The sequence below is a fragment of the Rhodamnia argentea genome, chromosome 8, assembly GCF_020921035.1.
Source record: "Rhodamnia argentea isolate NSW1041297 chromosome 8, ASM2092103v1, whole genome shotgun sequence".
NCBI lineage: Eukaryota > Viridiplantae > Streptophyta > Magnoliopsida > Myrtales > Myrtaceae > Rhodamnia > Rhodamnia argentea.
Genome location: NC_063157.1, coordinates 8,818,754 through 8,846,339, shown reverse-complemented (window position 1 = coordinate 8,846,339; position 27,586 = coordinate 8,818,754). Strand labels below are relative to the sequence as shown.

Below are 27,586 nucleotides of genomic sequence, written 5' to 3'. Positions count from 1 at the left end.
TGTTGTAGGGCAATCTTCGTATTGAAGTGATAAATGGAGAGCTTCAACAACTCCAACAACAAGAGATCTATTGCTCTAGGGATGCCTCCATTGCCTCCAACAAGCCAGAGACTGGAAGGACAAAGCTCTCAAAACCCTAACATTCGCCCCCAGAAGAAGAGTAAGAGGTGATTGTAAATGAAAAACCCTTTAAACGCGTTTCAAAATGTTAGACATGGACGACCATGCCCATTTTCTTGATCTAGACATTTCTTTTGAAAGTGATTCGGAAAAGAAATGGGAAAAAAAAATTGAAATGGTAAAAATGGTGGAGACATATTCGACTTTTGGTTCTCTTGATTTTCTGATTCTTCTGTATATAAAGTGGTGACTTTTTAAAAAAAAAAAAAATTTGTTTTTTTGTGTGTGCCTTTCAGGATATTGGCAAGCAATCGACAAGCCGAAATCTTTCATCCCGAAGAGATTTTTCAAATGAAGCAACTGGAATGGACAGTGAAATCTCTTGAAGTTAGCTATCGATCCGATTCTTCTACCAATTTTATTTTTATCCAGTGTGCTCTCGAGATTTGGCATTCGAGATGATTAAGGTGACAAGCATCTAATGATTTTAAATTTTTTCTTGTCTGATATATATAGGCTAACTTAGCAAGGGCCTTTTATGATATGCAATTCTGGAAACGACAACACTATTTATTCCAAGTCCAAAATGACGAACTGAAGCGACAACTCGAGTTCTACTCACAAAAAGTCGAATCCAAAGAAGGTTCTCTCTTTCTCGATCTGCATCCACGCGTATTAAAAGACAAATTAAAAAAAGGTGTAATTGACCGATGTTTTTGATGCAGCTGAATATGTGGAACTGAAGAAAGAGAAGGACAAGCTACATGAGATGAATGTGGAACAACAGCAAAAGTATGAAGAGCTCGTGAAGGGCTACATGGCATATGCTCAATTCATGGGCATGGACCAACCGGGACCTCCAACCTACTACAACTTTATTTAGACCATGAGATTAAGATGCTTTCAGTTGAATAAACTCTTGTTAAGAGACCCAAAATCCTTATGTCTTTGCATTTTATGCTTGATTCGGTTTTCAGTATGAGTATGGTTGCTCTATCTATGTGAGCTTCATCAGGACAATTGGAGCTTAAAAACTCCATGGCTTCACTTATATGTTTATACAAGATGACCCGTTTGCTCAATTTTTGGGTGCTTCGCGATCTTACAGTATTGTTTATCTCAGATCTAAGACTGATTAATGATGATATTCACATATTATGTCATTTCTCGGAATAACCTTGTACATATTGGCTGTGGAGAGTTTATCTGGCCAGTGGAAGTCTATCTAGCCAATGGAAGAAGTAAAACAAATGTATAACACATTAATAAACCTGAACTCTCCTCGACACAAATGTATAACACACATTAATAAACCTGTACTCTCCTCGACTCTTCCAAAGTAACATCATTTGCTTGAATCGACCAAAAAGACAGGAGTCAAAATCAATTTGTCCTGGCCTCATTATATCGCTTGAATTTTGTTTGATGTTATGCTTTCACTAAATGGATTCTTACTAGTGTTCTTCAATGAAAGTAGACCTAATGGAAATTAGAATGTGGACGTATGTCGTAACGTTTTACCGTACGCACGTACATCTTGCATGACACTATTTCATCGACGTGTAAAGTTGACACTAATTCAACCTCTCGACGTGACAGATCTCATGCATATATGAACATGAAATAACTTCAACGCCCAGGATTCTCTTGAACTTGCCTGTTATCCGATCCGTTGCTCTAACAGAAATAGCTAGCCGTTGCGGATAATTTAATGATCACCTTTTACGGTATTACTGTGGCGTGTTAGGCTCATCAAGGAAGCAAATCACATATTAGTGTGCCAATCAAGTGAATTAAAAAAGTTGAACCGCCACATGAGCGAGGGACATCGATCATATTGAGAATTTTCTGTTAATTTCTAGTTGTCATCCCTTTTTTCTCTTCTAATCATTTCATAAAATCCTCTTAAGTATGCCATTCTACAATCTTAATTATCGTTTGCCCCGCCATACATCGCCCGATTGTTAGTACTTACTGTTTTGTTAGTTCTTCGAAAACTCAAATGGAAATTGTTCCTAAAAGTTGAGAGTCTATTTCATTAGCATATGCAGGTTTTTTCCTATTTCATTAGCATATGCAGGTTTTTGCCTGTTCTAGAAATATATGGTGCTGTACATTCTAATATCTCTGCTGGATTGTAGCCATTGACCGAGAGGAATGGTTGATTTGTTTTCCATATTTTCTTCATTCTTTGATTTTTCCTATATCAACTAATTAATCACCTTCCAAAAAATGCTGGATTATGGACAAGATCCTCGTTCGTGGTTGATTTATGGGAAGCTAATCAAGAAGCATAAGGTAGATAAGTTTAACCAAAGAAGAAGAAAACAAGAAGCCTAGCTGTATCCATCTTGCTTATGAACGTTGGCGAACATACCGTCTGATTTAGATTGATAGTAAAACTGTAAATTCTATTATCGTAATTTTTACAGATTTACCAACACTAAGTTGCTTAAAAATTTCTAAGAAACTTGAGGCATATCTTAAAATGGTTTCAATCGATGAATATCGGATGTAACTATACCTAGCACTATCTTATGCATCCCCGATATTTTCTCTTTGTATCGGACTGGTGATATAGTAGCTCAAGTGCACCCATGCACGATGGCGAATCGACACTAGAATTTTTCTTATTCAACTCATGTAGCGGACAACTTACTCATATGTCGATCTATGTGTATAACAATTTCAAATTCAGTTTATAGAAGCATTATATTTCTCGTGGATTTTAATTATCAAAATTTATTTAAGGGTCTTAATTGGCCTATGACCTTGGTTGACTAGATAAGGACGAAACATCACAAACAAGATGGCAAGCGTTTGGACGAAAACAAAGATTGAGTCGCATGTTTTCGCGCTAGGATTTCGAAAAAATGAATGACTGTCCAACATGGGAAGAACCATATTTTGGTAGGATATCTGTATTGTCATGTACGCACTTTGGCCAGATAATAAATCCTTAAACCAGCCCAAAAATCCACTTATAAATTCACTTGATTCTCGTGGATTCAAGTCCAAATCAATCCCTCTTTGTGTTGGCATATTGCTTCTGTTTAGCCGTCATCGCTGCGTGGTGGAACGCATCAAGAAATGGCCGATGGGAACAAAACGATTGACTTCCTGGCCATGGTGGATCCAACAAGTGCTTCTTCGTCGACTCATTCTCTGCAAGTTTCCCCCGATTCCAACCGCAAGAACGATGAAGCCGCAGCTCGGAAACCTACCATCGGTTGCGGGCGACGCTCCAGTCCCCTAAACCTGAACATGGACCCTATGAAACTTAAAAGGTGATCGCGTATTAACGAGAACATGGTTGCGGTTCGATTGTTTTTCTCTTTATTTACATCAGGTTCATTTTGAGTATTTTCGTTTGTGCGTGTCTTGTTACGACGATCATTGATCTATTTATTAACACAAGTACTGTATTGTGTATGCAGGATCCTATCGAATCGTAAATATGCAGACAAAGCTAGGCGGAAGCGGAGTCAGTATATTAATGACATGGAAAGGAAGGCCAAAAGTTTAGAGGTAATAATCCACTCCCTAATAATGACTAGATAGATTTGTGCACAAATGAGCACATTCTTATCAAATCCGACATTAGTTAATCATAACGAAAATTGTACATAAGTTAAGAGGAGGGTACATATCTGCGCGATCCGTCGTACGGCTTGTCCCCTAGTCCGGCATATATCTTTATTATACTTGGACTTTACTAGCATAACGGTCTTTGGTGACTGTGAGAGTAATAACATGTTGTGGGCTACAAATTCTTGCATGAGTAAATCCCACAATGCCATATATTTATGTACCATTTAATTTTTTTGTAGCCCGACATAAGCTATTAATCTCACAATGAATTAAGGACAAACCTCAATCGTTTCTCATTATATTTTGTGCGGTGGCACGAAGCAAAAACCCTAGACAGGTTTATCTAGAGTCTAGACTCGACTTAAATAACAATCCCCAAACAAAACATAAATAAAAAGACTGACTCCTGACTCGCGTTGGCTCTAGGAATAACTTTTAATCCATAGGACCCAATATTCTCGGTCAATGTTGAGCAGCACTCAGGAATTTGACCATTTCCCTACGGGACTCCAAATCACATGAAACTTATTGCCTTACAAACTTTTTTTTGCTTTTGGTCGAGGTTGCCTTAGAAACTACACACATTGAGCTTTTCAACCTTATATCTTGCGACCACATTGGAGCATGAAACCATCCTCAAAAGCGAAGAAGAAAATGAATCTTGAAATATTGCCATAAAGATGAACTTCATCTCGAAGGATTGGATAAGGCTTAGTCCTCTTCGAATGATCTTCATCAAATGAGTTATGGGTCAGTTAGAATAAATTAACCGCTCAATATAAGATGACATCTCCAATTTGGGACTTCTTTCACCTAACACCATTAGACACGTAACCCAACATCTTGATTTGATAGTGGAACGGGATGAATGAGAAAAATAAACTAACGGAATCATGTCTGAGTGTCTTGTGCAAATATAGGCGATAGTTGGGATGCTCTCACATCAAGTTGGCTTGTATCAAAAGCAACATGAGATGCTGCTAAAGGAGCAAGAGAGTTTGAAGCGAAAGATATCGAATTATCCAAGCAATACATATCACAAGGAAGGTAATGAACGATCTCTCTTCTTCGCTATCTCATCATAACACTCATTTTGGCATTTTTGCGATGAGCACTTATTTGTTTGGACAGCCGAAATAGAACAGAACAGGGTTATTCTGAGAAAGCTACAGTTAATTCTGGACAAGCAAATAGAGATTACACAAAGACAGGCACTAGACAAAGGCAAACTGATAACTTATGGGGATACCAATAACCCAGGTAATCTAAATAACGGTGTATCTTCACTCGGCCGCTGGTTAAATGTTATTTTGTTTTCTATAGTTAGATTAGGCTACAAATTACTACTTTAAGATTGTAATTGGTTTGGCCCTGTGTTCGACATACACCTCCAGATATCACCATCTCAATAGAAGAAGAGTCGATGCTCGATCGAAACAAGCAGTTGAATGTATCTCTAAAGTTCGAAATCTTTTGGATACGTACAGTCAAGTTTGTATGACAACCATAGGAAGTGAAGTCCACAAGGCAATAGTTCATTATCAGTATGTACAGATTCATATATTTCAAACCTGTGGTTTTAGATCGTGCAAGAAAATAGTAATCATCTGGTGCTTCATTTCTGAATGTAGTTTACTGAAGAAATGGATGTGCATAAAATAAGTAGAATTGTCATTGAAGACAAACATGCTATAGCAAGATTTACATCACATTTATCGAACTTTTGTTTATCACACTCGTAAAACTTGGGCTATGCTGGGGAATGCAATGACTGGTTATTGATGCAAACTGGAACTATTTAGTGATTTGGATGTTTTATTTTAAGGAGCAGAGATTGTATTGCGGCCGGAAACATGAGAGTTGAACGGTGACATTAGTATAAGCTTGCCGTCCAGCAACTTAATTTTTTTTGTGTGAATTAGTAGTTTTCAACAATTTTGCAGCTCTGCGTGGAAAGAACACAGGGGAGGTGACTAGCCAGCTTAGTAAAATCGAAGCGAAGCAGGGAAAGAAGGAAGAAGGACACACATGGATGCCAACTCCTTGGGTACCTAAGATGGTGCCGGCACCGACTCTCGGTATGGATCGTCAGTCTAAGCCAGAACTGAAGGCGAACAGTAGATCTAAGGATCCTTTGAGTCTCAGTTTGAGCATTAATTAATAGATTACCTGCGGATATCGGTGTTATGTGAACTTTTAGAATCCTGATTTGGCCTGTTCCTTGTATTATTAAGTTTCACAAATTTAAGGTGTCTTCAAATACATGTGCTGAGTTTTCACTCTTTTTAGTGTTTGGAATGCATCTTCACCTCTATGTCTGTTTGCTCCGAAGAATGTCAAGCTCGAAGATGCTGATTTTTTTGCTAAAACAGTTGATCATATGGAGGTCAAATTTGTCGGAGCTACCCATTTGTGCTTTGATGGTGACTATTAGACGCCAGGTTGAAATCTCTAGCAGTTTGGATGATTGGAGTCCTCTCAGATTTAGAAGGAGACCAATTCACGTTACCTACGAAAATTTGTCTTAATATTTACCATTTGTCATTGTTTTAGGGCTGATGATGTGTAATTAATGATCTCTAGGATCTAAACAGAGCTAAATACTTGATAGAATTCCAATTTTCTGGGAACTTTGACTGCGTTTAACGTATATCTTCATCGAAAACCCGATACATGCACTCATTTATTGGTTTTCTTCTTCTTTTCTGTCCTTTTTGAACATCTCTGCCTGCTCTGTTGGTGAAGATCATGAGGCTTACAGAAGGTTTAAGATAGGTCTGCTTCCATTCGAGTTGCATAATGGTAAAGTAGTCATGTCGATTATCTGAATAAATGACCGCTTTGTGCGTGGATCCTACTAGTGAGTTATGCCTCAAACACACTAGACAGATATTAGCATTTTACAATATACTGTAGAGTGACCTTCTCTGAGTTCGGATCCAAGATCGTCGCAGACAAAACCGAAGGTAGATTTAGATATAGATATGTAAAGTCGAGTAAATTAAAGCAGAATTCAACTAGGAATATCAGATTTCAAGGACAAGAAAGAACACAGCATGACCAACTGGCCTTTTCTCGGTGTACCATCTTTTTGAGCAAGTACCAACGGGATCTCACCAGAATACATAAGCCTAATTCATGATCAGATCCAGGGTACTCACCAAATCGAGATACTTCGGATAAGTAACATTAGCACTATCATCACTATCTTTCAAGCTGTTGAGGTCATCAAAGGGCATGTTGAGATCTAGTGACAAGTCCAGCGATGACGATGATGATAATGATGGGCATGATAAAGCAAGACACAGATTGCCATCCACCACTTCACCCTCGTTTTGTTCCCACGAATCATTCTTCCTTACCTCCACAAGCCTCGGCATCTTATTGCTTAGAGACAGATTCAGATCAAGATCGCTTCCGTCGCCGTCATGATCAGCCTTTCTTTTCACCGTGCTTCGCTCCCTGTGGTCGCCATCAATATCGATCCTCCAGATCTCATCCTGAGGAGCCTTTCTCGTTCCGGGCGTTAATTGGTCTTTCGATGGTTGAATCAGGGTTGACTTTTGCTGTCTATGGGCACGCGCGAGACTGAACAGCAACGAGAAATTAGTGGACTCTAGCACCGGGTCTTGAGTTTGTTTCCTTCTTCCCAGCTCACAGTAGAAGTTGTCTTTTGTGTTTGGAGGAGAGTGATGAGTCGCGTGCTTCATGTTGTCACCCATGAAACCTGCGAGTCGGATCCCGTTTCGCGCATTCGCCGTGGCTACATCAGTTAAATAGGGTCCGCTTGCCCAGGTCCGGTCGCTACTCCAGCAAAAATCCCTGCACAGATCGAGACGGACAGACAGAGAGTTTAGTATTGGGATAAGAAGAGCGGTGCACATTAATTCACGAACTATGTCACATGTCCATCCTCCCTACCTGACTTTGGAGATCCCGCAGTCGAGATTTTGGAGAATGGAGTGTCGCCAGAAGGCATGAGGAAGCTGATCTGCGCTCCCCATGACATGTTGTCTTGTGTTTATAACTGCAAAAGGTAGGTCATGTAAATTATTAGAAGGAAAAGAAATTTGACAGAGCGACAAGAAACCTATATGAACACCAAACTCAAATCAACAAGGGTTTTTTACCTTCTCCTCGATCGTTACTCTTCTTGCTTCGGTACATCTGTTCCCGACAGAAAAAGAATTTAAGTTCAACTCTACGACATAAATTTATTTCGAAGAAAAAGATAGTTCTTATGCAGATTATGGGATGTTTTATCACCTGCAAATGGCTCTTGACATGAGCAATACTAAGCCCCTTGATGTTCATCAGCTGCAAGACCAACTTCGGCGTGGCTCCTGGATTAAAAAAAAAAAAAAACCCAAAAGAGGAAAAATCTATTCGATCAACATGATGAATCGAGAAACAATCGGAACACATACGCAGAGAAACAAGAATCAGCAAGAAGTTTTTACTTTCTTGACCCCCCAGTCGCTCCACTGCTTGAACAAAGCGAAAGTGAAGCTCAGGAGTCCAACGCAACCTCGGCGCTTGAGATCTCACATACGGCCTCAAGCCATTACTAGTGCAGGAGCTGATCGCGTTCTTGTTACTATTATTGCTGCTGTTGTTGTTGTTCTCGCTGAACTCCTCGATAACGCTGTTGTTCGAGCTCGTGCTGTTCCTGGTCTTGCTCTCGCAGTCCCCTTCCTCCTCATCCTCGCTTATGATCTCCAATGGTATCCCCGCCATCTTGTTCAAACCACTGTCATTTCGATCTTCATTCATGGTGGTTTCGCGAGATCAGAGAGACGAACCGGCCCGACGACTGCCAGAACCGAGCTTCAAGGGGATGTTTCTGGGTGAGATTCAACCCCAGGAGGAAGGAGGAGGAGATGGGTATTATTCATGTGTTAAATTTGTCTGGTTTTGGTGTGAGAAATTTTTTTCCAATGGCATGAAAGAGGGAGTGAGGTTCCATATGGGAAGGAACACGACAAACCCTAGCCAGGTCTCAACGTGGTCTTGGCCACAGCAGAGACACCCCTGTATTTCAACGAGCAGACTGAGTCCTAATTGCACGTACTCCGTCGTAGATCTCAAGAACATACCGTATATGATTGGGATAATGACACAAATAGTCTCAACTTTGGTCCAATATGTAATGTAATTCATGAACTTTTAATTTGTTCATTGTGATCTCTAAATTTTAGCCCAATATGTAATGTCACTCCTAAACTTTTAATTTGCTCAATGCGACCCCTAAAATTTTGATAGATGTTCAATTTAATTCCCAAACTGTATGAAAATGTTCAATGTTGTCCCTGAATTTGAATTAATAGAATGACAATATTGAACATTTTCATACGATTCAAGGACTAAAGTTCAAGGGCCACATTGAATAAATCTAAAGTTCGGGAATCATATTGTACAGTGAGTTAAAGTTCAGGGACCATTTATATCATTTATCCTATATGATTTTCAACCTTCACGTAGCTCAAAAAACAAAGTGAGTATTTGGACCGGTTGCCTTGTGGAGTGGTGCAGAGGTCAGAGAAACATGCATGGTACGGTCGGTATGAGCGGACAAATGGGATTATTCAATTTTGGTTTCCTTCAGTTTAACTTCCACATTATTTGTTGGGTTACTCCTATGTCTCTCTCATCTTCCCATATATTTCTCCGAGGTTTCCCTGCCCGGACCATGAATCTTCCGAGAACTCTAGTCATTTGACTCATGATGTTCTTTGCTTGGAACCATAATTTTTTGCAATTTCTCTAGAGGAGATGACAAAACTGCTCCGAAATTGATTCAAGAGCCCGACGGCTCGAGGGTCTCAATCTCTATCGACCGAAGTCAATGGTGATGAAGTTAGATAAGCTCTTTTAATGGGTCAGCTTTTGAGAAAACGCTAGTGGAAGGTTCTAACAGTAACGCATAGTGTATAGAAACTAATGGAACCGGTCCATATAACTCCAGTTCGTCGGGGACCGAGTTCTGTTATGGCACGCCAGGTTTGACATGAGCTCATTAAATTCAGTTAAAAACCTGACATATACTAATTCCAAGATGCTATGAACAGAGTATGCGTATAACAAATTTATCTCTTTTTCCTTTATTTTGCTGGGGATTCAGAGGGTTAATATGACGAGCGTTACTCTCATCATCTCTCAACCCATACATTCACCTTGCCCGTTCCAAACCCACATCGATATGTATTTTGCCGTATACCCACTTGAATTAAATAGAGGTATTGCGTAGACAACATGTTCCCCTGCACCACATTCGTTGAGGTTTTTATTTGCCGTCAATTTGATCTATCGCAATGGTGAAATATGCCAAGCTTATATTGAGAACAGTTGTTCGAGTGTTTCAATGGCAAAGGGAGGGAGGGACAAGATCTTGGGTCCAAACCTAGGATATATGTATCTCGGGAAAATTACTATGACAATCTTAAACCTATTGTATAACAAATTCAGTTTTATATCTTTCAATTTGATCAGTTGAGTCCTAAATCTCTTGATGATTTGTCAATAGAGTTCATTCAGCCAATTTTGACGGAGATTTGCTGAAGTAGTTGCCGACGATTAGACCTGTTAAAGCGTGGGTTGGGTCGGGTTCTAAACGGTCCGACGCAAAAAAAAATATATATTGATTCATTAACCCATTTATTGCAATGCAAATTTTCAACCCATACCCGAGCTGATCCATATTACTAAAACACTTACACATTTAATTCAATAAAGCAAAACTTATAAATTATTAAAAAAACATATTGCTAAAATTTTGTGGATTTTTTTTTCCTTTTTATTTTATTTTTATTTTACATTTTCCTTTTTTTTCCAAAGTTCAGCGTGGGCCGACGACCTTTGGCCGGATCAAGCAAGGGTTTCGCGACCCTCGTCTAGACCCGGTGAGGGCTGCAAAGCCCTCACCGTCCACGATCGAGGGATCGACCCTCGTCCAAATCTAGCTAGGGTTTGGCAGCTCTCCCCTGTCGTGGGTGAGGGCAGCCCTTGCCCGGTGACCGAGCCTCGCTTGTGATAAGCGAGAGTTGATCGGCCCTAGCAAGACTTGTTCGAGAAAAAAAGTAAAAGAAAGAAAGAAAAAGGAAATAAGAAAATTAAAAATTAGAAAATAAAGATCATAAAACCTTTTTTATTATTCACTTAAGATAGTAGGGTAACACATTCAAAATCCATTTAATACACATTAAGTTACTAAGTGACTCATTTATGACCCACTTAAATTTATTGAGCAAGAAATTTATGACCCAAACTCCTAAATGTAGGTTAAGATACGAGGTTTTTGACCCATTTTGCCACCTCAACCGATAGTTCTAAGAGGAACAATCAGCGTTAAAGTGGATAATTTCAGAAATTTTTTTGAAATTTATTTAAAATAAAAAATTTCTAAAATTGCTTCTTCATTTTTCTCTCTCTTTTCTTTTTGCCAGTGCCCGACCGAGGTTGAGGGCTGGCCTCCCCTCGACGAGAGTCAGCCTAGCCAAATCTGGTGAGGGTGAACCTCACCGACCAAATGGCCAGCGTAAGAACAGCCGATAACTAACCACCGGTAAAAAGAAAAGGGAAAAAAAAAAAAGAAACAATTTCAAATAAATTTTAGAAAAAATTCTAAATTATCCACGTTAACACCAGTGTTCCGCATAGAATTGTAGAGAATTACTTTAGCAATTTTCTACCACAATTGGCCGAATGAATTCCGTTGGCAAATCATCAAGAGATTTAGGACTAAATTGGTCAAATTAAAAAGTTTATAATTAAATTAGCATAAATACAATAGGTTTAGGACTGTCTTGGTAATTTCCTAGCAAAGTAGATTCATTGCAATGAAAAAAAAAAACGATATTTCATTTGTTAGAATAAGTAAGATGCCATGTCAAAACTCAACTGTGCAAGTAGGTTTAGGTTTCCCAATGAACAGAGAGAGAGAGACTAGGCAAGGCGTTGGGAAGACTGCTTGACGATTCTTGCTGTCGGTGTTCGCGGATGGTTACTCTCGAGTTTCTTCCCCTTCTTCACCATCCCGTCGAAACCGCACATAATACCAACAAAATTTCCATTTCTTTTAGGTCCCTTCTCCAAGATTCCACGACCCCCAGAAGCTCAAAATCACATCATTTTTGGCCCCGACATTCATCAGATTCGACGCTTCCCGCTTTGTCCCATACACACGATTAAGCGTCCCTAGTTTTCACGAAGATTAAGGTTTGCCATAGACTGTCCCTTCGATTCGATCTTCATCAGTTCATCTTCATCGCATCCCACCACCATCGGAAGATGTACATACGTCCGAGAGAACCTTTCAGAAAGTAAGCGAAGGACAAATGAATAGGGATGGCCTTTCCTTTTCCACATAGATAAGGGGGCTAGTCCAAAGTTGACCGTCGTCGGCATCTTCATAAGTCACTCGCCCTTTTGAGGATTTGAGATTATATTTGGAAATAAATTCTAGCATGAGGGAAGGGTGCTCCTAAAGTTTTGAATTTTTGTTTTGAGAAAAAGACACCGAAAACCTTAAATTATGTCTATTGTGACATAGTTACCTTACCAAAAACCCTAATTTGTATCCGTGTGACACATTTACCTCAATATCGCACGTGTATAAATTTGGAAATTTTGATGCCAAAAGGTTGGGGTAAATGGATCACATAGTTACATGTTTAGGGTTTTTCGTGTCATAGAAAAAAACTTAGAATAAATATGTTACAATGGGCATATTTTATGACTTTTTGTGATTTTTACCCTTTTGGTTTTGGTTTTGGTTTTGCCCTCAAATGCTGCGTTGGATTTGCATGGCCTAGTCTGCGTGACCAAACAAGATCCATAAAAACCTTTCTGATGTTGGAACCGACCGTCGAATATTTAAATTTAATCCTATCAACGATGCAAGAAAGTAGTGGAAATTCGCATAACACAAGAATTTACGTGGTTCAGCAGGGGAGATATTCCGCCTACCAACGTCCACGGGGAGATGAGATACGTTTCACTAATCACGTAGAAAAGTGTACAACTACTCTTTCTCACACTCCCTCTCTCTTTAGAAACCTGTTTCGCCTTGAATATATATAGCGAAACCATATATAGCACAAATTACAAAATTACCCACACAGCTTAAAATATTTAACTTTCCCATATAAATACTTCTATGAGTGAACATAAAACGTCTATGGCCTTTCGGAACCGCCTCATAATCTCTTGGATAACAGAATACAAAACATCAACTTCAATACCGACAACATGGGAAATTAAAAACTTGAGAATACCAGGAGAGCACATTGATATTGATAACATCATACATATGGATCCGGGTCATACGGTTGATATCCCTATTCTAACGTACCGAGGTTGGGTAAATTGAGGATATTTGTCCTAAAGTAATGTTTTTCACTTCGCAACCCCCCCTCCCTCCCCCCCTCCTCCTCTCGGACGAGTACTTACTGAGACTCGGATCCACATGGAAGGTCCATCGCGATCGATCGATCACGCACGGCTCATGTGCGGGTCCCTTGCGATCAACAAACGTGATTCGTTTGGGTCCTTGAACGTGCGGATCCAGGCAACGCTCACCCCTTCTCTCAGGATGTTTCCGAGGATCATCAGGAACCAAACCCTTAGCCCCTTGATAATCATCTGATTAACAAAGAGCCGCAAATCTCTTTCGTCGATCGTGAAGTCTTTAAAAAAAAAAAAAAATCGTGTGTCACGACAGTTGGTGTATAGGAGTTACGGTACGTTACCATGCGAGACTATGTCCCCCACAAATGCCCCCTCTTTGTCGGTATAAAGAGTCTCGATCACAGCAGGCGGGACATAATTGAACTTATTCTCTCTCTCCCTTTTCGCCGTCCGTGGACCATGATTATTCATATACTAGATTCATAAACCATACAAACGAGTATTATTATACGTGGATAAGGTGAAGATTTTGCCCGACTCTGACCGAAAATAGACCAGAAACATTGAGATGGTCAATTCTGTCCGAATCGGACCCATGCCGCGATGCTCGGCAAGCAGTCATCGACGACGCATTATTATATTATGATGAGAGAGGGAAGAGAGAAAACCCTAAGCTTATTGAGATGTCACTCCACCTCAGCCTCACGCAATCCACCTAACTTGAAAAAAAAAGAAAAAAAAATACCAGAGTCTAACTCGTGAAGGTGCACAGGATCGATCGATATATGCACATCGATATGTACGTTTTGTCGTTAAAGTTTATTTTTCTTGTAAATGATCTATTTTTTATACGGAAGTAGAAATTTTGGTATGTTACATTTCACAGAAACTTAGCTAATAGTAGAGAAAGCTGTTAGCCTAATAGTCCGACATTCTTTGTTAGTTGTTTCGACCACACAATCTCACAATCAATGAATATTTTATGCAAAACACGCGATGATGGTGAGTGTTACAGTTGAAATTATATTGTCCCCGATAGTAAAACATTTCCCAATAGTAGATTAGACGAAAAAAATAAAAATAACAAGCATTGGCCATATAAAGAAACTCATATAAGTCAAGTTTGTAAGAAAACAAATCCACGAGAAAATTGTTCTACTCGTGTAAGTCTCCTGCAAAAATCAAAAACCTTTTTTTTTTCCTTATTCACCAAAAGAAAATAGGACGAATCTACGACAACATAACATATAATTGAGACATTAGGAGATATTCAACTATCCCTTGGCATGAAACTCCCATATTTCATTATGTTCAAATTAGTAATTTCTACTAGATCTTACTTTTTGAAATTAAAAGTTGCAATAAGCAAGTCAACACGTCTAGATTACATATAATAAACACTAATTATGCATACTTAATCAACATATGTCAGCATTGAGGGTCGAATGAATAAGTGACAAATTTTGTATCATGCATTCGTGAAGATCATCAATGTGCTTATTTTTCTACAAATTCTAACGTTTGCTTTCATTTTTACTCTCAATAGAAATACTATCACATTTACGTATCAACTTATTCACATTGCTACTTAACCATAGTCAAGCATGAAAATAAAACAATTGCGTGCTAAAAGTTCGTTTATTTCGCAAAAAAATGAATTACTTAGAAATTATTTTTCTAAATATAATCGTTTACGTTTATTACAAAATGAATAAACAAAAAAACATTTTCCTCGTTTAGAAAAATATTTAGACATAAATTATTGTCGATAATAAAAAAAATTTCATTGGCTAATTATTTCGAGCGATACAAACAATCATTTTTAGGAATATTTTTAGGAAAATATTTTTCAAACTGTTCATTTTTCACAAAACAAATGGAGCCTAAGTTGGTCACTCGATGAATTTTTTTTTTTTTTGTATGTGTTTTCCTTTCATACGTATTACCTTCTCTGTCACTGCATAAGATCATGGAACGTAGAGCCAAATTCAACCCAATGGGAGGTCATTGATAAAGAGCGAAACCCTGACGAAGGCTGACCACGAATTATTATGGAATTTCTTCTTACTTTCTTCAAGCAAACTGATTATTTTGGCTGCCATGCATTCCAGCTCATGGGGGGACTCCTACTGATTAGTAACTTAATCAATCTGATTTTCAATCCTTGATTTTCCATGCTTAAGGTCAAGTGGGTTGATGTTTCTCCCTAAAGAAAAACGGGTGTGACCCCTATTGAAAACGACTAGGGCAAAGAAAAAAAAAAGGTGTTTAGTAAAAAACCGAAAATATTGATTAATAATCACACATATGTCGGGCTAGAATATGGTGGGAACAGCGGATTTGATTAAGACAAATTGATTAGTGATTTGTGCAGAGACGAGATTCGAGGTAAGCTGGGGAGTTCTTTCTTAGGGTTTTGCCTAGCCTTTGCATGTGAGCATTAAAATAACTTTTCATGTTTTTGTTTGATTCTCGTGGAGACTTGAGCCGATGTAAGGTCAACTCCACAGCAATCGATTTCCATGTTTTCCTACCACATGCCATTAAAAATTGATTAATTATTTGGATTCATATCAACCTTTTTAAATATATATTATATGCCACCAAAATTCCCCAATAATTTATTATTTCATGAGAAGGTGTGAACGCTATTTATGCGGATAGGAAAAAAAAAGGGAAGCTATTCCAGAATGAGCATGTTTGTCCTCTTCACACCATCGCCACCACCTCGCCGATGGCCGGAGCCCCACTTTTATTTTTAGGGTTTGTTTAGTCGTGTGAATCGTTGACGAATGTCTTGTAATTCATTAACCATGATTGCTAAGGATGTTTTAACTTTAAAAGTATTGATAACGCATGCCGCGGAAAAGGTTAGGCCCCTTAATATCTCATATATACATTGTGTTCGCAATGTAAAGCTCCGTTTGTTTCGCGAAAAATAAATAATTTGGAAATCATTTTCTAAAAACCGATCGTTTGCATTGCTTATAAAATGGATGAATGAAAAATAGTTCCATCGTCTACGAAAATGGTTACACATAAATTGTTGTCGATATCATAGATATTTTCATCAATTAATTATTTCAAGTGATAAATTTTAGGAATTTTTTTTTTTGAAACGTGTATTTTTTTTGTAACATACGTAGCCTAATTGCACATTTACGAAGACTTAGATCTACACCAAGGCGGTCGTTTAACAAAATAGTTTGATCAGTAAGTTATATGTCGGCCCGAGTAGAGTGGCGTCCTATTACTTATTCTCGCACATTTGATTGTTGTCCTGAATTATTGGATTGACGGCATGAGCTTGAGCAATTTAGTCACTCGATTACAATTTCCTGTTGCGAAATATACTGATTAATGCTACAGCCTTCGTTTCAATCATTCTCTGGCGGTAATGTTCACGATGTAAAAGTAAGACACAGTGTCGGTTTAATATAACATTGAAGATATATGCTACTTTAATAAAACTTCGTTTGTTTCGTGAAAAATGAGCGATTTGAAAAATATATATATATTTTTTTAAAACGACCTCTCAAATCACTTTGAACAACAATTATTTTCATCGTCCCTAATATGCATATTTTCGTTAGCTAATTATTCTAAGCAATGCAAGCAAACGTTTTTAGAAAATATTTTTCGAATCACTCATTTTTTCGCGAAATAAATGGAATCTAAGGAAGAAGAGAGAGAGAGAGAAAAGGAGAGTTGAGGGGTTCTCAGTCTCGGCCCAAATTATATGGGCCTGAAAGTTAGTGATGGGCCACGCTTGTTGGGTGATCGCCACCACGTGTGCTTTCAACTTGTGGGCCTTTTGATCACAAGTTAAGTTGTAGCTCACACCATCTGTGCAATGTCCTTAATGAGCTTTAAGAGTGCATTTAAGAGAGCATTTCTCGAAACATTTTTGGACACAAAAGACTCGTATCCCAAGAAGCTGAGGTGATTGGGAATACGATCTATGTGTGGACTATTTAATTATTAAATAATGCATTTATTAATTTTTTTACTTTTTTATTCTTTTTTTTTATTGTGGCCGTCGAGGGCTAGGACGACTTCGCCCAATGGACGAGGCCATCATGACCGAGGGCGAGGCAGCCTTCCAAATCTGGGCGAGCGCCGCGACACTCATCCATGCCCTCGCCGACAACCGTAAGAAAAAAATATAAAGAAATCAAAAGAAAAGAACATAAGGAATAATAATAAAAATATTAGTAGAATCGACATATTATTAAAGGTTATTAATGTCGGCGCCGGTCGTGCCAAGTGGGATGGTGCACGTTCACGTCAAGGATTTCCAGCTAAATTTGGCCAAATAAACTCAATTGATAAAAAGTGAAAAGATTTATGAGTGAATTGACAAAATTAAAAGATTTATAGCTGAATTGAAAGAAAAAAAAATGTAATAGATTTAAGGTTTTTTGAATAATTTTCCCACACGAAATTAATGATTCTCCCAAATCATAAAATATCTAACCCGCAAGGGGCAAATTAGGTGTAAATTTCCACGGGAACAAGATGTACAGGTTGGATAATATGCCTCTCTGCCCTAAAATCGATCACAATCATTAGTTCTTTACTCTCAACTCTAGGATCCAACCCCGACATGCTAATTATAGATGTTCCCTAACTTATTACACAGGTACATTTTTTTTAGCATAATTGCTGAAATTGATTGTACCTGCGGGGGGGCCTTTGTCCCTAGCCTGCCTTTGCAAGTTGTACGGGGGTACACACACAAAATTATGTACCCCAATAATAACACCTTTGCCAAAATCATATTCATCCATTCAAATATCTAAGTAATGAGATGACGGTCCATACATTAACAAATTTTACAATTTTACAATTTTTTAATATTTTCTTAACTTTTTCTAAATTTTTTCCCTTTTTTTTGTGGGGGGGGGGCTGGTAAGGATCCAGCCCTCCCCTAAGCGAAGGCCATCAAGCCCTCTCATGGCTGCAAGGGCTGTCGCGGCTTGGGTGAGGGCCACCCTCATTAGATCTAGAAAGAGCTTTTTGGCCCTAGCCCTCGCCGCTAGAATGAAAAGAAGAAGAAAAAAGGTTATGTCGGCGTTGATCATGTCACGTAGAACGGCTAGGTCTATGTTAGCAATTTTCAGTTAAAATTACTCGGATGAATTTAATTAACATAAATACAAAAGCTTTGTGAATTGATTCAATTGAAAAGTTCGAAACTAAATTTGTATCAACTAAATAGGTTTCTAACTCTTTTTTTTTTTTTTAACTTCCCAACATTGGTTGTACTTCTGGATTATTTGTTTATTTATTGACATATTTTAAATTTGGGTAATTATTGTTCCACGTCCTATCATGTGCCTATGCTTCGGACCTGTAAAAAAGCTTATCAAGTGTGTCAGAATAACGTCTAGATCTTAAAATCTCGTCCCGTTGTCTAAGGAAAATAATTTGGTGGGTCCCTCAACGATTAGGACACCTAAACCATCTGATTAATTTTATAATTAAAGTGTCGGGCCGGCCTGCTGTGGTAGAGCTAATCCACGAGGGGACGGCGAATCCAATAATTTCTTTTGCATGTAATTATTTCGAATGGTATTCGACCTGTAATTTCTTTGGCTAATCTATACTATCTATAAAGAGAGATTTGGGAGGTGTCTCTTCAATTAAAGAAAGAAAGAAAGCCAATTGCGATATAGATAACTGAATTCGCCGTGTTCCAAAAGATACGAAAAACTTTCTTGAGCAACCAATCAAGCCTTCAAAAGAGCTTCTTGGATTAAAAATCGATCAATTTGCCTTTCGTTAGAAGGACTTCGAATTTCAATTCTTCTCAACTTTTAGCACAATGTTGTACTCACCTATTACTCTATCAGTTCTATGAATGTTCCCACTTATGTAATTTCGTGAGAGCTATCAAGCATGCCAGTCGTGACGTGCTCTAAACGAGAAAGATAGTGAGTCAATGAAACCTTCTGAAGAGAGGCAAGTCAGCTCCAAAAAAGAAAAAAAAGCCCGAACGGGGAGCAATTCGAAGGTCGATGATTAATGTATTTCTCAAATATCTAATTAGATAATATTTGGGACCGCTCAAAAAATGGAAAAAAAATAAAGATGATGAGGTTATAGCCAACTAATCTTTTGTCATCAGGACTAATCATTTAATTAATTTGCGATGCCGGTATATTTTAAAGTCCTCCCATAAAAGTAGAAAAAGAATATATTTATACACACACCCGCAAGCATTTTTTGTTTTTTGTTTTTTTGGGGTCAGACAGCCACAAGCAGTTGACCAACTCATATAATCGGAGAAGACCGGGGCCCACATATTGCCTTTAGAGACTGGGATGGGCCGGGTGGCTGGGGCTGAGTGGGGCGTGGTCCGACCGAACCCATCGAATCGAACCGGAGGAGGAGTTAGCGAACTAATCATCATTTTCATCGTCTCTCTCCTCGCCATTATCTCCATTCACATTCGCTCGCCATTTTCCGACAGCAGGAAGTGAGAGAGAGAGAGACAGAGAGACAGAGAGACAGAGGGAGAGAGAGCCAAGTACTGCGACTAGTCCTTGCATACTTCGCCTCTAAATCCACCGCCGGAACGCCATCTTCTCCGCGCTGCCTGATTGCGATTCGCGACGCTGGTTTCGCTCTCTGCAGCTCTCAGGCGAATGAGCTCTTGGAGCTCGCTCCTACTACTCATTCGGAGCTTTTGCTGAGCTTGGTGCCGTCCGAATCTGGTCTCCCGGGTCGAGACGTTTCCGTCGGTGCAAATGCGTTTCGCTAAGCTTATCGATCGGTTCAGGAGCACTCAAGTCCACGCCTTGAACCCTCCCGACCCCGCTCACCCGAGCACCTCCGGCGACGCCGCCGCCGCCGCCGCCGGAGGAGGTAAGCTGAACGGGCACTTCTTCAAGTTCATTGGGTCGAAGCCGAAACCGGGTCAATCTGCTTCGTTGGCTCAGTCTCTTCTTCTCGCTTATGGACTCCCTACGGTTGACCTCATCGAGCCCCCGATTGAGCCCTTCCTTAAGCCGATTAATTTCGTGGAGGCCTTGGCCGATGTGTACCGGCGACTCGAGAAATGCTTCCCATCGGATAAAGCGTCCGCGTGTGTCGAGCAGTACTCGATACTGCGGGGCCTTGGCGACACGAAGCTGCTCCGCCGGTGCCTGCGGGCTGCGCAGCTAGGCGCGACCGATGTGCACACCAAGCTTGTGCTCAATGCGTGGTTAAGGTTCGAGAGGAGAGAGGATGAGCTGGTGGGTTTCCATCCGCTGCGAGGTGGGGATGGGATGTCTGAATGTCCAGACTCCAATTTGATATGTGGTTGTGGTTCTGACTCAATCTGCTCTTGTCAGTATTGTGAAAAAATGAATGCGCTGGACAATGTGCATACGCTTGACGAGAATGGAAATTTTAGTGAAGAGGAAGAGGAGGAAGATGTTCTATTTCGTGTTGGTGATGAGGAGGTCCGCTGTGTTAGAAGTAAATTTGCAGCTTTATCCCCTCCCTTCACTGCCATGTTGTATGGTAATTTTGCTGAATCTAAAGAGGCAAAGATTGATTTCTCTCTCAATGGGATCTCTGCTGAGGGAATGCGGGCTGTCGAAATATATAGCAGGACTAAAAGGTTGGACCTTTTTGGGCCTGAGATTGTTTTGGAGCTACTTTCTTTCTCAAATAAATTCTGTTGCGAGGAGATGAAATTGGCATGTGATGCTTATTTAGCTTCACTTGTTAGCAACCTCGATGATGCCTTGATTCTCATCGAGTACGGTTTAGAGGAAACCTCCTATCTTCTCGTAGCATCTTGTTTGCAGGTGTTGCTTAGTGAGCTCCCAAGGTCACTATGTAACCCGGGGGTGATGAAGATTTTATGTAGCTCCGAGGGTAGAGAGAGACTGTCCCAAGCAGGACATGCTTCATTCTTGCTGTACTATTTCTTGAGCCAAGTGGCTATGGAGGAGAATATGGTATCTAACATCACTGTGATGTTATTGGAGAGGCTAAAGGAGTGTTCTACTGAAAGGTGGCAGAAGGCACTTTCACTGCACCAATTGGGTTGTGTGATGCTCGAGAGAAAAATTTATAGTGATGCAGAGCATTATTTTGAAGCGGCGTCTGAGTATGGTCACGTTTATTCAATTGCTGGTATTGCGAGAGCAAAGCATAAGCAAGGCCAACAATATTCAGCTTATAAGATGATCGACTCTCTCATCTCCGAAAACAGAATGGTTGGTTGGATGTATCAGGAACGATCTCTATATGGTGTGGGGAGGGAGAAATTGTTGGATGTGAATTGTGCGACTGGACTGGACCCTATGCTCTCATTTCCCTATAAGTACAGAGCTCTAATAAAGGTGGAGGAGAAGCAGATTAAAGCAGCCGTGTTAGAGATTGAAAAAATTATTGGGTTTAGGTTCTTACCTGACTGCATTGAGTTACGCGCTTGGTTCTTCATTGCACTTGGAGATTATGGAAGTGCAATGAGAGACGTAAGGGCTCTTTTAACTTTGGAACCGAATTACAAGATGTTCAACGCAGAGGTTAGTGGAGGCCAATTGGTAGATTTACTCAGCCATCAGGTTCAGCAAACAAGCCAGGCTGAATGCTGGATGCAACTTTATGACCGGTGGTCTTCTGTTGATGACATAGGCTCTTTGGCTGTCATACATCAGATGCTAGATATTGAACCTAAAAGGAGTCTCCTCTGGTTTCGGCAATCCCTTCTCCTCTTGCGGTACACATATCTTCTTTTACACTTCCTTTCAAACTACACCGTATGTTATTATTGTCAAGAGTGTTACTGAACTTTGAGTGAGAAGGCCTAGCCTTTGAATTTGGGTGATGATTTCTGTTGAATTTGATACTCCACATTAGGAAAACATATTCCTCTCCACAGTGACCATCTATGCAATTTATTGAGATGAAACACAGCTATTGCATGTTTTCCATTTTTCATTTTTGTCATTTTAAGGCCGAGTCTCCTCTTTTAGCCGCTTGTGTCTGTGTCATCTAGAGTTATGGCAAAAGAAGCATCTGGCGTGCACTGTCATCCTTCATGCCCTTGTTTAATGCTCATATAGAAGCTGGAGGGATGTAGAATTCACAGCTTTCGTAATTATTACAGGTTGAATAGTCAAAAGGCTGCAATGAGAAGCTTGAGATTGGCTCGAAATAATTCTAGCTCTGAGCATGAAAGATTGGTATATGAAGGATGGATATTATATGACACAGGCAATCGTGAAGAAGCTCTCTCAAGGGCTGAGAAGTCGATTGCTATTCAAAGATCATTTGAAGCTTTCTTCCTTAAAGCTTACGTACTGGCAGATACAAGCTTGGATTCAGAAGCTTCCTCTTATGTTATCCGACTTCTGGAGGAAGCTCTTAGATGTCCTTCAGATGGTCTGAGGAAAGGACAAGTGAGTGTTATGATTACTACAATCCCACCCTTGGCTATATTGCTTGGAAAACCTTTTTGATTGTTTGGCTGGAATGTGTTGCAGGCATTAAACAATTTAGCAAGTATTTATGTGGATTGTGGCAAACTTGAATTGGCTGCCACTTGCTACACAAATGCTCTTGACATTAAGCATACGAGAGCTCATCAAGGGTTGGCACGTTTATATCATCTGAAAAGTCAAAGGAAAGCTGCTTATGATGAAATGACCCAGCTTATAGACAAGGCACACTATATGGCGTCAGCATATGAGAAACGGTCAGAATATTGTGATCGTGACATGGCGCAACATGATCTCAATATGGCTACCCAGTTGGATCCACTGAGGACCTATCCATACAGATACAGGGCAGCAGGTATTTTCCGTGGCCTCGAATGCTTGCTTTGAATGTGCTGTTTAATGCAGAAGGCATAGTCTACTTTTTGTCTGATAGATTAGGTCTCACCTACTCGAGTAATTTGTTTCATTGTACTTAAATGTCTGCCATCATAGTAATCCGGCTCTTAAAATGAACTGATGAGAGCATGTTTTATTTTCGTATTTAGTCCACTGCCAGCACTCACTACGGATCTTTACTTGAAGATAGTCATTATGTGTAAATTATTGCGAAATGTTACTGATGAGTAAATTAAATTGGAATGGCCACTTCATCGTTGATGCAGTTAAAGAAGTTCTGTCTTTTTGTGTGATATGACACAATGAAGAATTCAGCAAAGAGAAGCAAAGGAAGGGGTACTATAGGGGAAAAAAAACAGAGAGAGAGAGAGAGAGAGAGACTGCTATGCAATTGATGGATGTAATTTAACATTCCATGGTACCTCTCTGTTTTGTGTGTGTGTGTGTGTGTGTGTGTGTGTGTGTGTGTGTGTGTGTGTGTGTGAGAGAGAGAGAGAGAGAGAGAGAGAGAGAGAGAGAGAGAGAGAGAGAGAGAGAGAGGGAGGGAGGGAGGATTGCTATGCAATTGACGGATGTAATTAAACACTATGGTACCTCTGTTGTTATCCGACTATTTCAATTCATTCCTGCTTACTTTCCAATACTTTCATTTATGTTCTGAACTTTTGCCTGTTTTCATGATGTCTCTTTTACCAGTACTAATGGATGACCAGAAAGAAGTGGAAGCTGTTGAAGAGCTTACTAGAGCCATAGCATTCAAGCCTGACTTGCAAATGCTTCATCTTCGAGCAGCATTTTTTGAGTCAATGGGAGATCTCAGCTCTGCTCTCCAGGACTGCGAGGCAGCTCTCTGCCTGGATCCAAACCATCTGGAGACGCTCGGCCTCTATCATCGAGCACAAGGCAGAGTAACTGAACAAAAGATATGACTGATTTGTTATGAAAGTTGTCAGTAAGTGAAATCCAATGTGGAATTTTGTGCGGAAGGTCCCTCAGGGACAAGAAAACAGATAGACTGGAATTGCAATTCACTCAACTTGAAGCTGCAAACGTGCCATGCCCTTGAGAAGGTATAGTCAAAGAATGAACAGAAAGAAAAGGAGTGAATGGCAAATGTGAAGGTCTTGCAGATGATGGTCCCATCGGCGCGCATCAAGAATCGACTCGATGAGAAGTGGGACAGGACTGTGATTTTGATTACCCTCATAAGATTATTTTTCTTATTCTAAATAGCATCTCCAGTTTCAATACATGTTCTCTCTTTTAGATAGAGGCTTGTCTCGTCCATTCTTTGTACATAACCATAACTATAGTCTCAAAAATACTGTAACTTTCCATGGAAAAATCGCTTCCCTTGATTCTGTTGCAGTATTTTAACTTATGCATCCATCAAGAGTATACATACAAGGGACCAGCATAGCAGATGAACCGTGAACGAACTCAATTTTTTCCTGTTCAAATGTTGAGCTTGATTTCACTGTTACAGGTTGCTGTACCTCATGGCTTTGGTCTAACCTTGCTGATACTTGATGCTTTCTGATGCATCCATGGTAAGTGGCAAGAAAGGCAGACTCTATAAATACGGTCTGCCACGTCGTACCAGCGGCAAAAGCAGAGGATAGGGCGGCGAGTGCGGTGCTCAGCGACTTGGTGGGAGAGAAAAGGATTAGGATTTCTGTAGATTGGCACAGCTATGTGTTATTTGCGGTCTGAATGCAAGGTAGGTCAAATGCCAAGTTTGGCTGCCTAGGTCCTTTCCATTTAGGAAACCTATCGATACCAGAATCATTGGTGAGATGACATGAATTACAGTCGGTTGAGCTCTCCCCATCAATATATCCATCTTCTCCCATTTAATGTTGACGTGCTTTTGCCAGTCTGTTTAAATTTTTTCTTTTCTACTCACACGATCAGAAGAAAGAAGAAGATTGGATCAAACAATGCGGGCGATGGTTCCTGCTCTTTTAAGTAATAGTCCGTTCATCAAAGAGTCGCACCAGGCTTTGAATAGCCCGCGGCGACACGATTCTGGAAATTTCAGAGGAATCTATTGAAGGCGCGTTGACATCCGACCACCGAAACGGCGACCACGATAATAACAAAATCATAGACGTTCACAGTCTATCGTGAGCGCGACATCGAAACTTCCAAGCACTGAAAGAAGCGAAAAAAATCTCATAACCACAATCAAGATTACATTATGTTACAAGGGCCATGCGATGTGAAGAACATGGCATGTTCGTGTTGTAGTCCTACCTCTCCTGTCACAGTCTTGTCACTACTTCCTTCCATACACAGCAATAAGAAAAGGAGCAGACACTAAACCAAAAAAGGTCAAAAAGTCAGCTTGACTTCTGTTCATCCCACCATCCCCTCCACCTGGTAATGGGGTACACTATGCTTCATGCTTCCCAGTTATTATGGGGCCTATGCTTGTTTCCCACCCCATTAATTATGAGGAAAGAAAGAAGTTTTTTTTTTTTTTTCTCAACAGATTAGCAGAGCTAAAAAATAAAAAATAAAATAAAATCTAAAAGAAGGTTCAGACAAAAAAAGGAACTTACAATTAGCATGGCATGATTGTATTAAGATTTGATCAATCTCGTTCACATGGTAAACTTGTGATCTTGGTCGCGTCAATGTGGTCGCGTGATTGTATGATTGAGATTGATTTTGATTTTAGTAGGAATGGCGCCGGATGATTAGAGTGGTGCGGATGTACAAGAGGAGCACTTGACGAGGCCGTTCTCGTTGCAGGCCGTGCAGCTCCGGAATCCGCTCTTCTCGGCGTAGAGCTTGTGGCTGCCGTTGCACTCGCCGCACAGGACGAACCGGTAGCCGCCGCAGGCGTCGCAGACGCCGGGCTCCGCCGCGGGCACGCCCTCCACCAGCTTCTTCAGCTCCCCGATCTCGTGCAGCTGCCGTATCTCCTCGGCGCCGCCCACGTACCGGCCGCCAATGAACACCCGGGGCAGCGCGGGCTTCCCAGGCTCGCCGAGGATCCCCTGGAGCTCAGCCAGGAAGCCGGAGTCCATGGACAGGTCCCGCTCGTCGATCCTGACGCGGAAGCCGCGGAGGATGGATCGGACGGCCTTGCAGTCCTCGAAGGTCGGCCTCACCACGCGCAGGCTCGTGAAGTAGACGACAATGCGGTTGCTGTCGGCGGCGCCGGGGATGGGGACGGGCGGGTTGGGTTGCGCTTTGACTGGTTCGGGTTCGGGTTCGGGTTTGGGCGTGGGAGTGGGAACGGAGCGGGAGCGTAGGAGAGAGGAGGTGGCGGGGACGGTGGGGCGGAGGAGAAGGGGGCGATTCCTGGGGGGAAGAAAAGGGGAGGAGGGATCGGCGCAGAGAGACTGGATGTCCTTGAAGGTGGTGCATGAGAAGATGACGGAGGAAGACGAGGACAACGACGGCGAGGGGGAGGAGGAGGAGGAAGGCGGGCCGCGAGCTTTGACGGTCGATTTGGCCCACGGCCGCCACATTGAGGGAGGAGGCAGAAACTTTCCTATCTTTTCTCCTCTCTTGGGAGCTTCCTGGAATGGAATTTGAGGAGAGGGGTCCGAGGTGGAGCTTCCGCCGAGGACGTGGGAGGGGGACAATGAAAATGGCGATGGTTAGAGAGAGAGAGAGGGATGTGGGTCTGTTTCGCTGCGATTGATGGAGTTTTGGTTGCTTGAAGCGAAGGCATGCACAGGAATGGAGGGAGGAAGGGAGAGAATGGTGCAGATTTTGGAGAGAGAGAGAGAGAGAGAGAGAGAGGGAGGAGGTTGGTTAAGGTAGTTGAGAGAGGAAGGGTAGGGTTAATTGCTTCTATCTTCTTCTTTTTAAATTAAATCATTATTTTTTAAAATGGGGTTATTAAAATGAAGAGTGGTTTTGGGGAGAAAAGGGGAAGATTGAGAGGTTAAAATATGGGGAGATGGGATAATCGCGCCTAATTATAGATCAGCGGTCCTAATTCACTTCCCAAAATCAAAGGTCAATTCTTTACCCCCCCTTTAACAACCTGGTTAAATGTCTCTAATTATCAATTTTTTTGCCGCAAGAGTGGGTATTGCCTCGGGTGCTGCTAAGTGCTAACTGCTACTGCGGTCGAGGATGTCTTGGTCGAAGGGTGAAGATTGGTCTTAAAACTTAAATTTCCGCCGTTCCTACTTAAAATATTCGTTACGTAATAATACTTTGGTTAACCGCATAAATGCGAGTGTCCTGAAGAATTTATGTAGCAACACCCAACGACCAAAATAAGCAGCAATTTATCTGAATCCTCACAGACAACCAACTTTTCTTTAGTTATTACCATCAAATTCAGTTCCCGTTACTCATGTCGTAGCTTCATCCGCACGGATAGTTTAGCACGAGGTTCTTAGGACGGGAAGAAATCCCCTCTCGCAAATGGAAACTTAAGAGTCCAACACATTCATGGGTGCATGCGAGATTCCAAGACACTGGCGGTCTGCCGGTCGGCACTTCGATCTTTTCGTACCCTCTCCAAGTTCCGCGTGTGCAACGAGACAGTGTATCTCGGCAAGCAATTTGAAAAGACCCCTCTCCATGTTACCAGATCGGGGAGAGGAGGAGGAAGCGAACAATGTGAAATTGGGGGACCGCTAATTACTACTGTCGAGGGA

The 27,586-nt window shown here is 40.8% G+C and overlaps 4 protein-coding genes across 5 annotated transcripts; 2 read left to right on the top strand and 2 right to left on the bottom strand.

Moving 5' to 3' along the window:
- The first annotated feature begins 3,210 nt into the window (after window positions 1-3,210).
- Window positions 3,211-5,872, top strand: LOC115736712 (transcription factor RF2b-like). The gene is made up of 5 exons (XM_048284278.1): window positions 3,211-3,407; window positions 3,558-3,648; window positions 4,632-4,758; window positions 4,843-4,971; window positions 5,655-5,872. Exons 1-5 carry the CDS (start codon window positions 3,211-3,213, stop codon window positions 5,870-5,872), a joined length of 762 nt encoding a protein of 253 aa, XP_048140235.1.
- An 877-nt stretch (window positions 5,873-6,749) lies between these two features.
- LOC115736797 lies at window positions 6,750-8,611 on the bottom strand. Its single transcript, XM_030668664.2, has 5 exons — window positions 8,172-8,611; window positions 7,978-8,054; window positions 7,842-7,878; window positions 7,633-7,738; window positions 6,750-7,533 (listed from the first exon to the last, which is right to left on the bottom strand). The coding sequence occupies exons 1-5, from the start codon at window positions 8,482-8,484 to the stop codon at window positions 6,843-6,845; spliced, it is 1,224 nt and encodes a 407-aa protein (XP_030524524.1). The 5' UTR covers window positions 8,485-8,611; the 3' UTR covers window positions 6,750-6,842.
- Window positions 8,612-19,617: 11,006 nt separating this feature from the next.
- Window positions 19,618-23,907, top strand: LOC115736796 (ethylene-overproduction protein 1-like). Its single transcript, XM_030668663.2, has 4 exons — window positions 19,618-21,838; window positions 22,229-22,520; window positions 22,605-22,914; window positions 23,652-23,907. The coding sequence occupies exons 1-4, from the start codon at window positions 19,869-19,871 to the stop codon at window positions 23,882-23,884; spliced, it is 2,805 nt and encodes a 934-aa protein (XP_030524523.1). The 5' UTR covers window positions 19,618-19,868; the 3' UTR covers window positions 23,885-23,907.
- Window positions 23,908-25,110: 1,203 nt separating this feature from the next.
- LOC115736798 (uncharacterized protein At5g39865) lies at window positions 25,111-26,771 on the bottom strand. 2 transcript variants are annotated; one of them, XM_030668666.2, is made up of 2 exons: window positions 26,385-26,771; window positions 25,111-26,345 (listed from the first exon to the last, which is right to left on the bottom strand). In XM_030668666.2, exons 1-2 carry the CDS (start codon window positions 26,435-26,437, stop codon window positions 25,658-25,660), a joined length of 741 nt encoding a protein of 246 aa, XP_030524526.2. In that variant the 5' UTR covers window positions 26,438-26,771; the 3' UTR covers window positions 25,111-25,657. The 2 variants fall into 2 exon arrangements, with proteins under 2 accessions (XP_030524526.2, XP_030524525.2); XM_030668665.2 differs by having other exon boundaries at window positions 25,111-25,562; window positions 25,609-26,766.
- Between the last annotated feature and the right edge of the window lie 815 nt (window positions 26,772-27,586).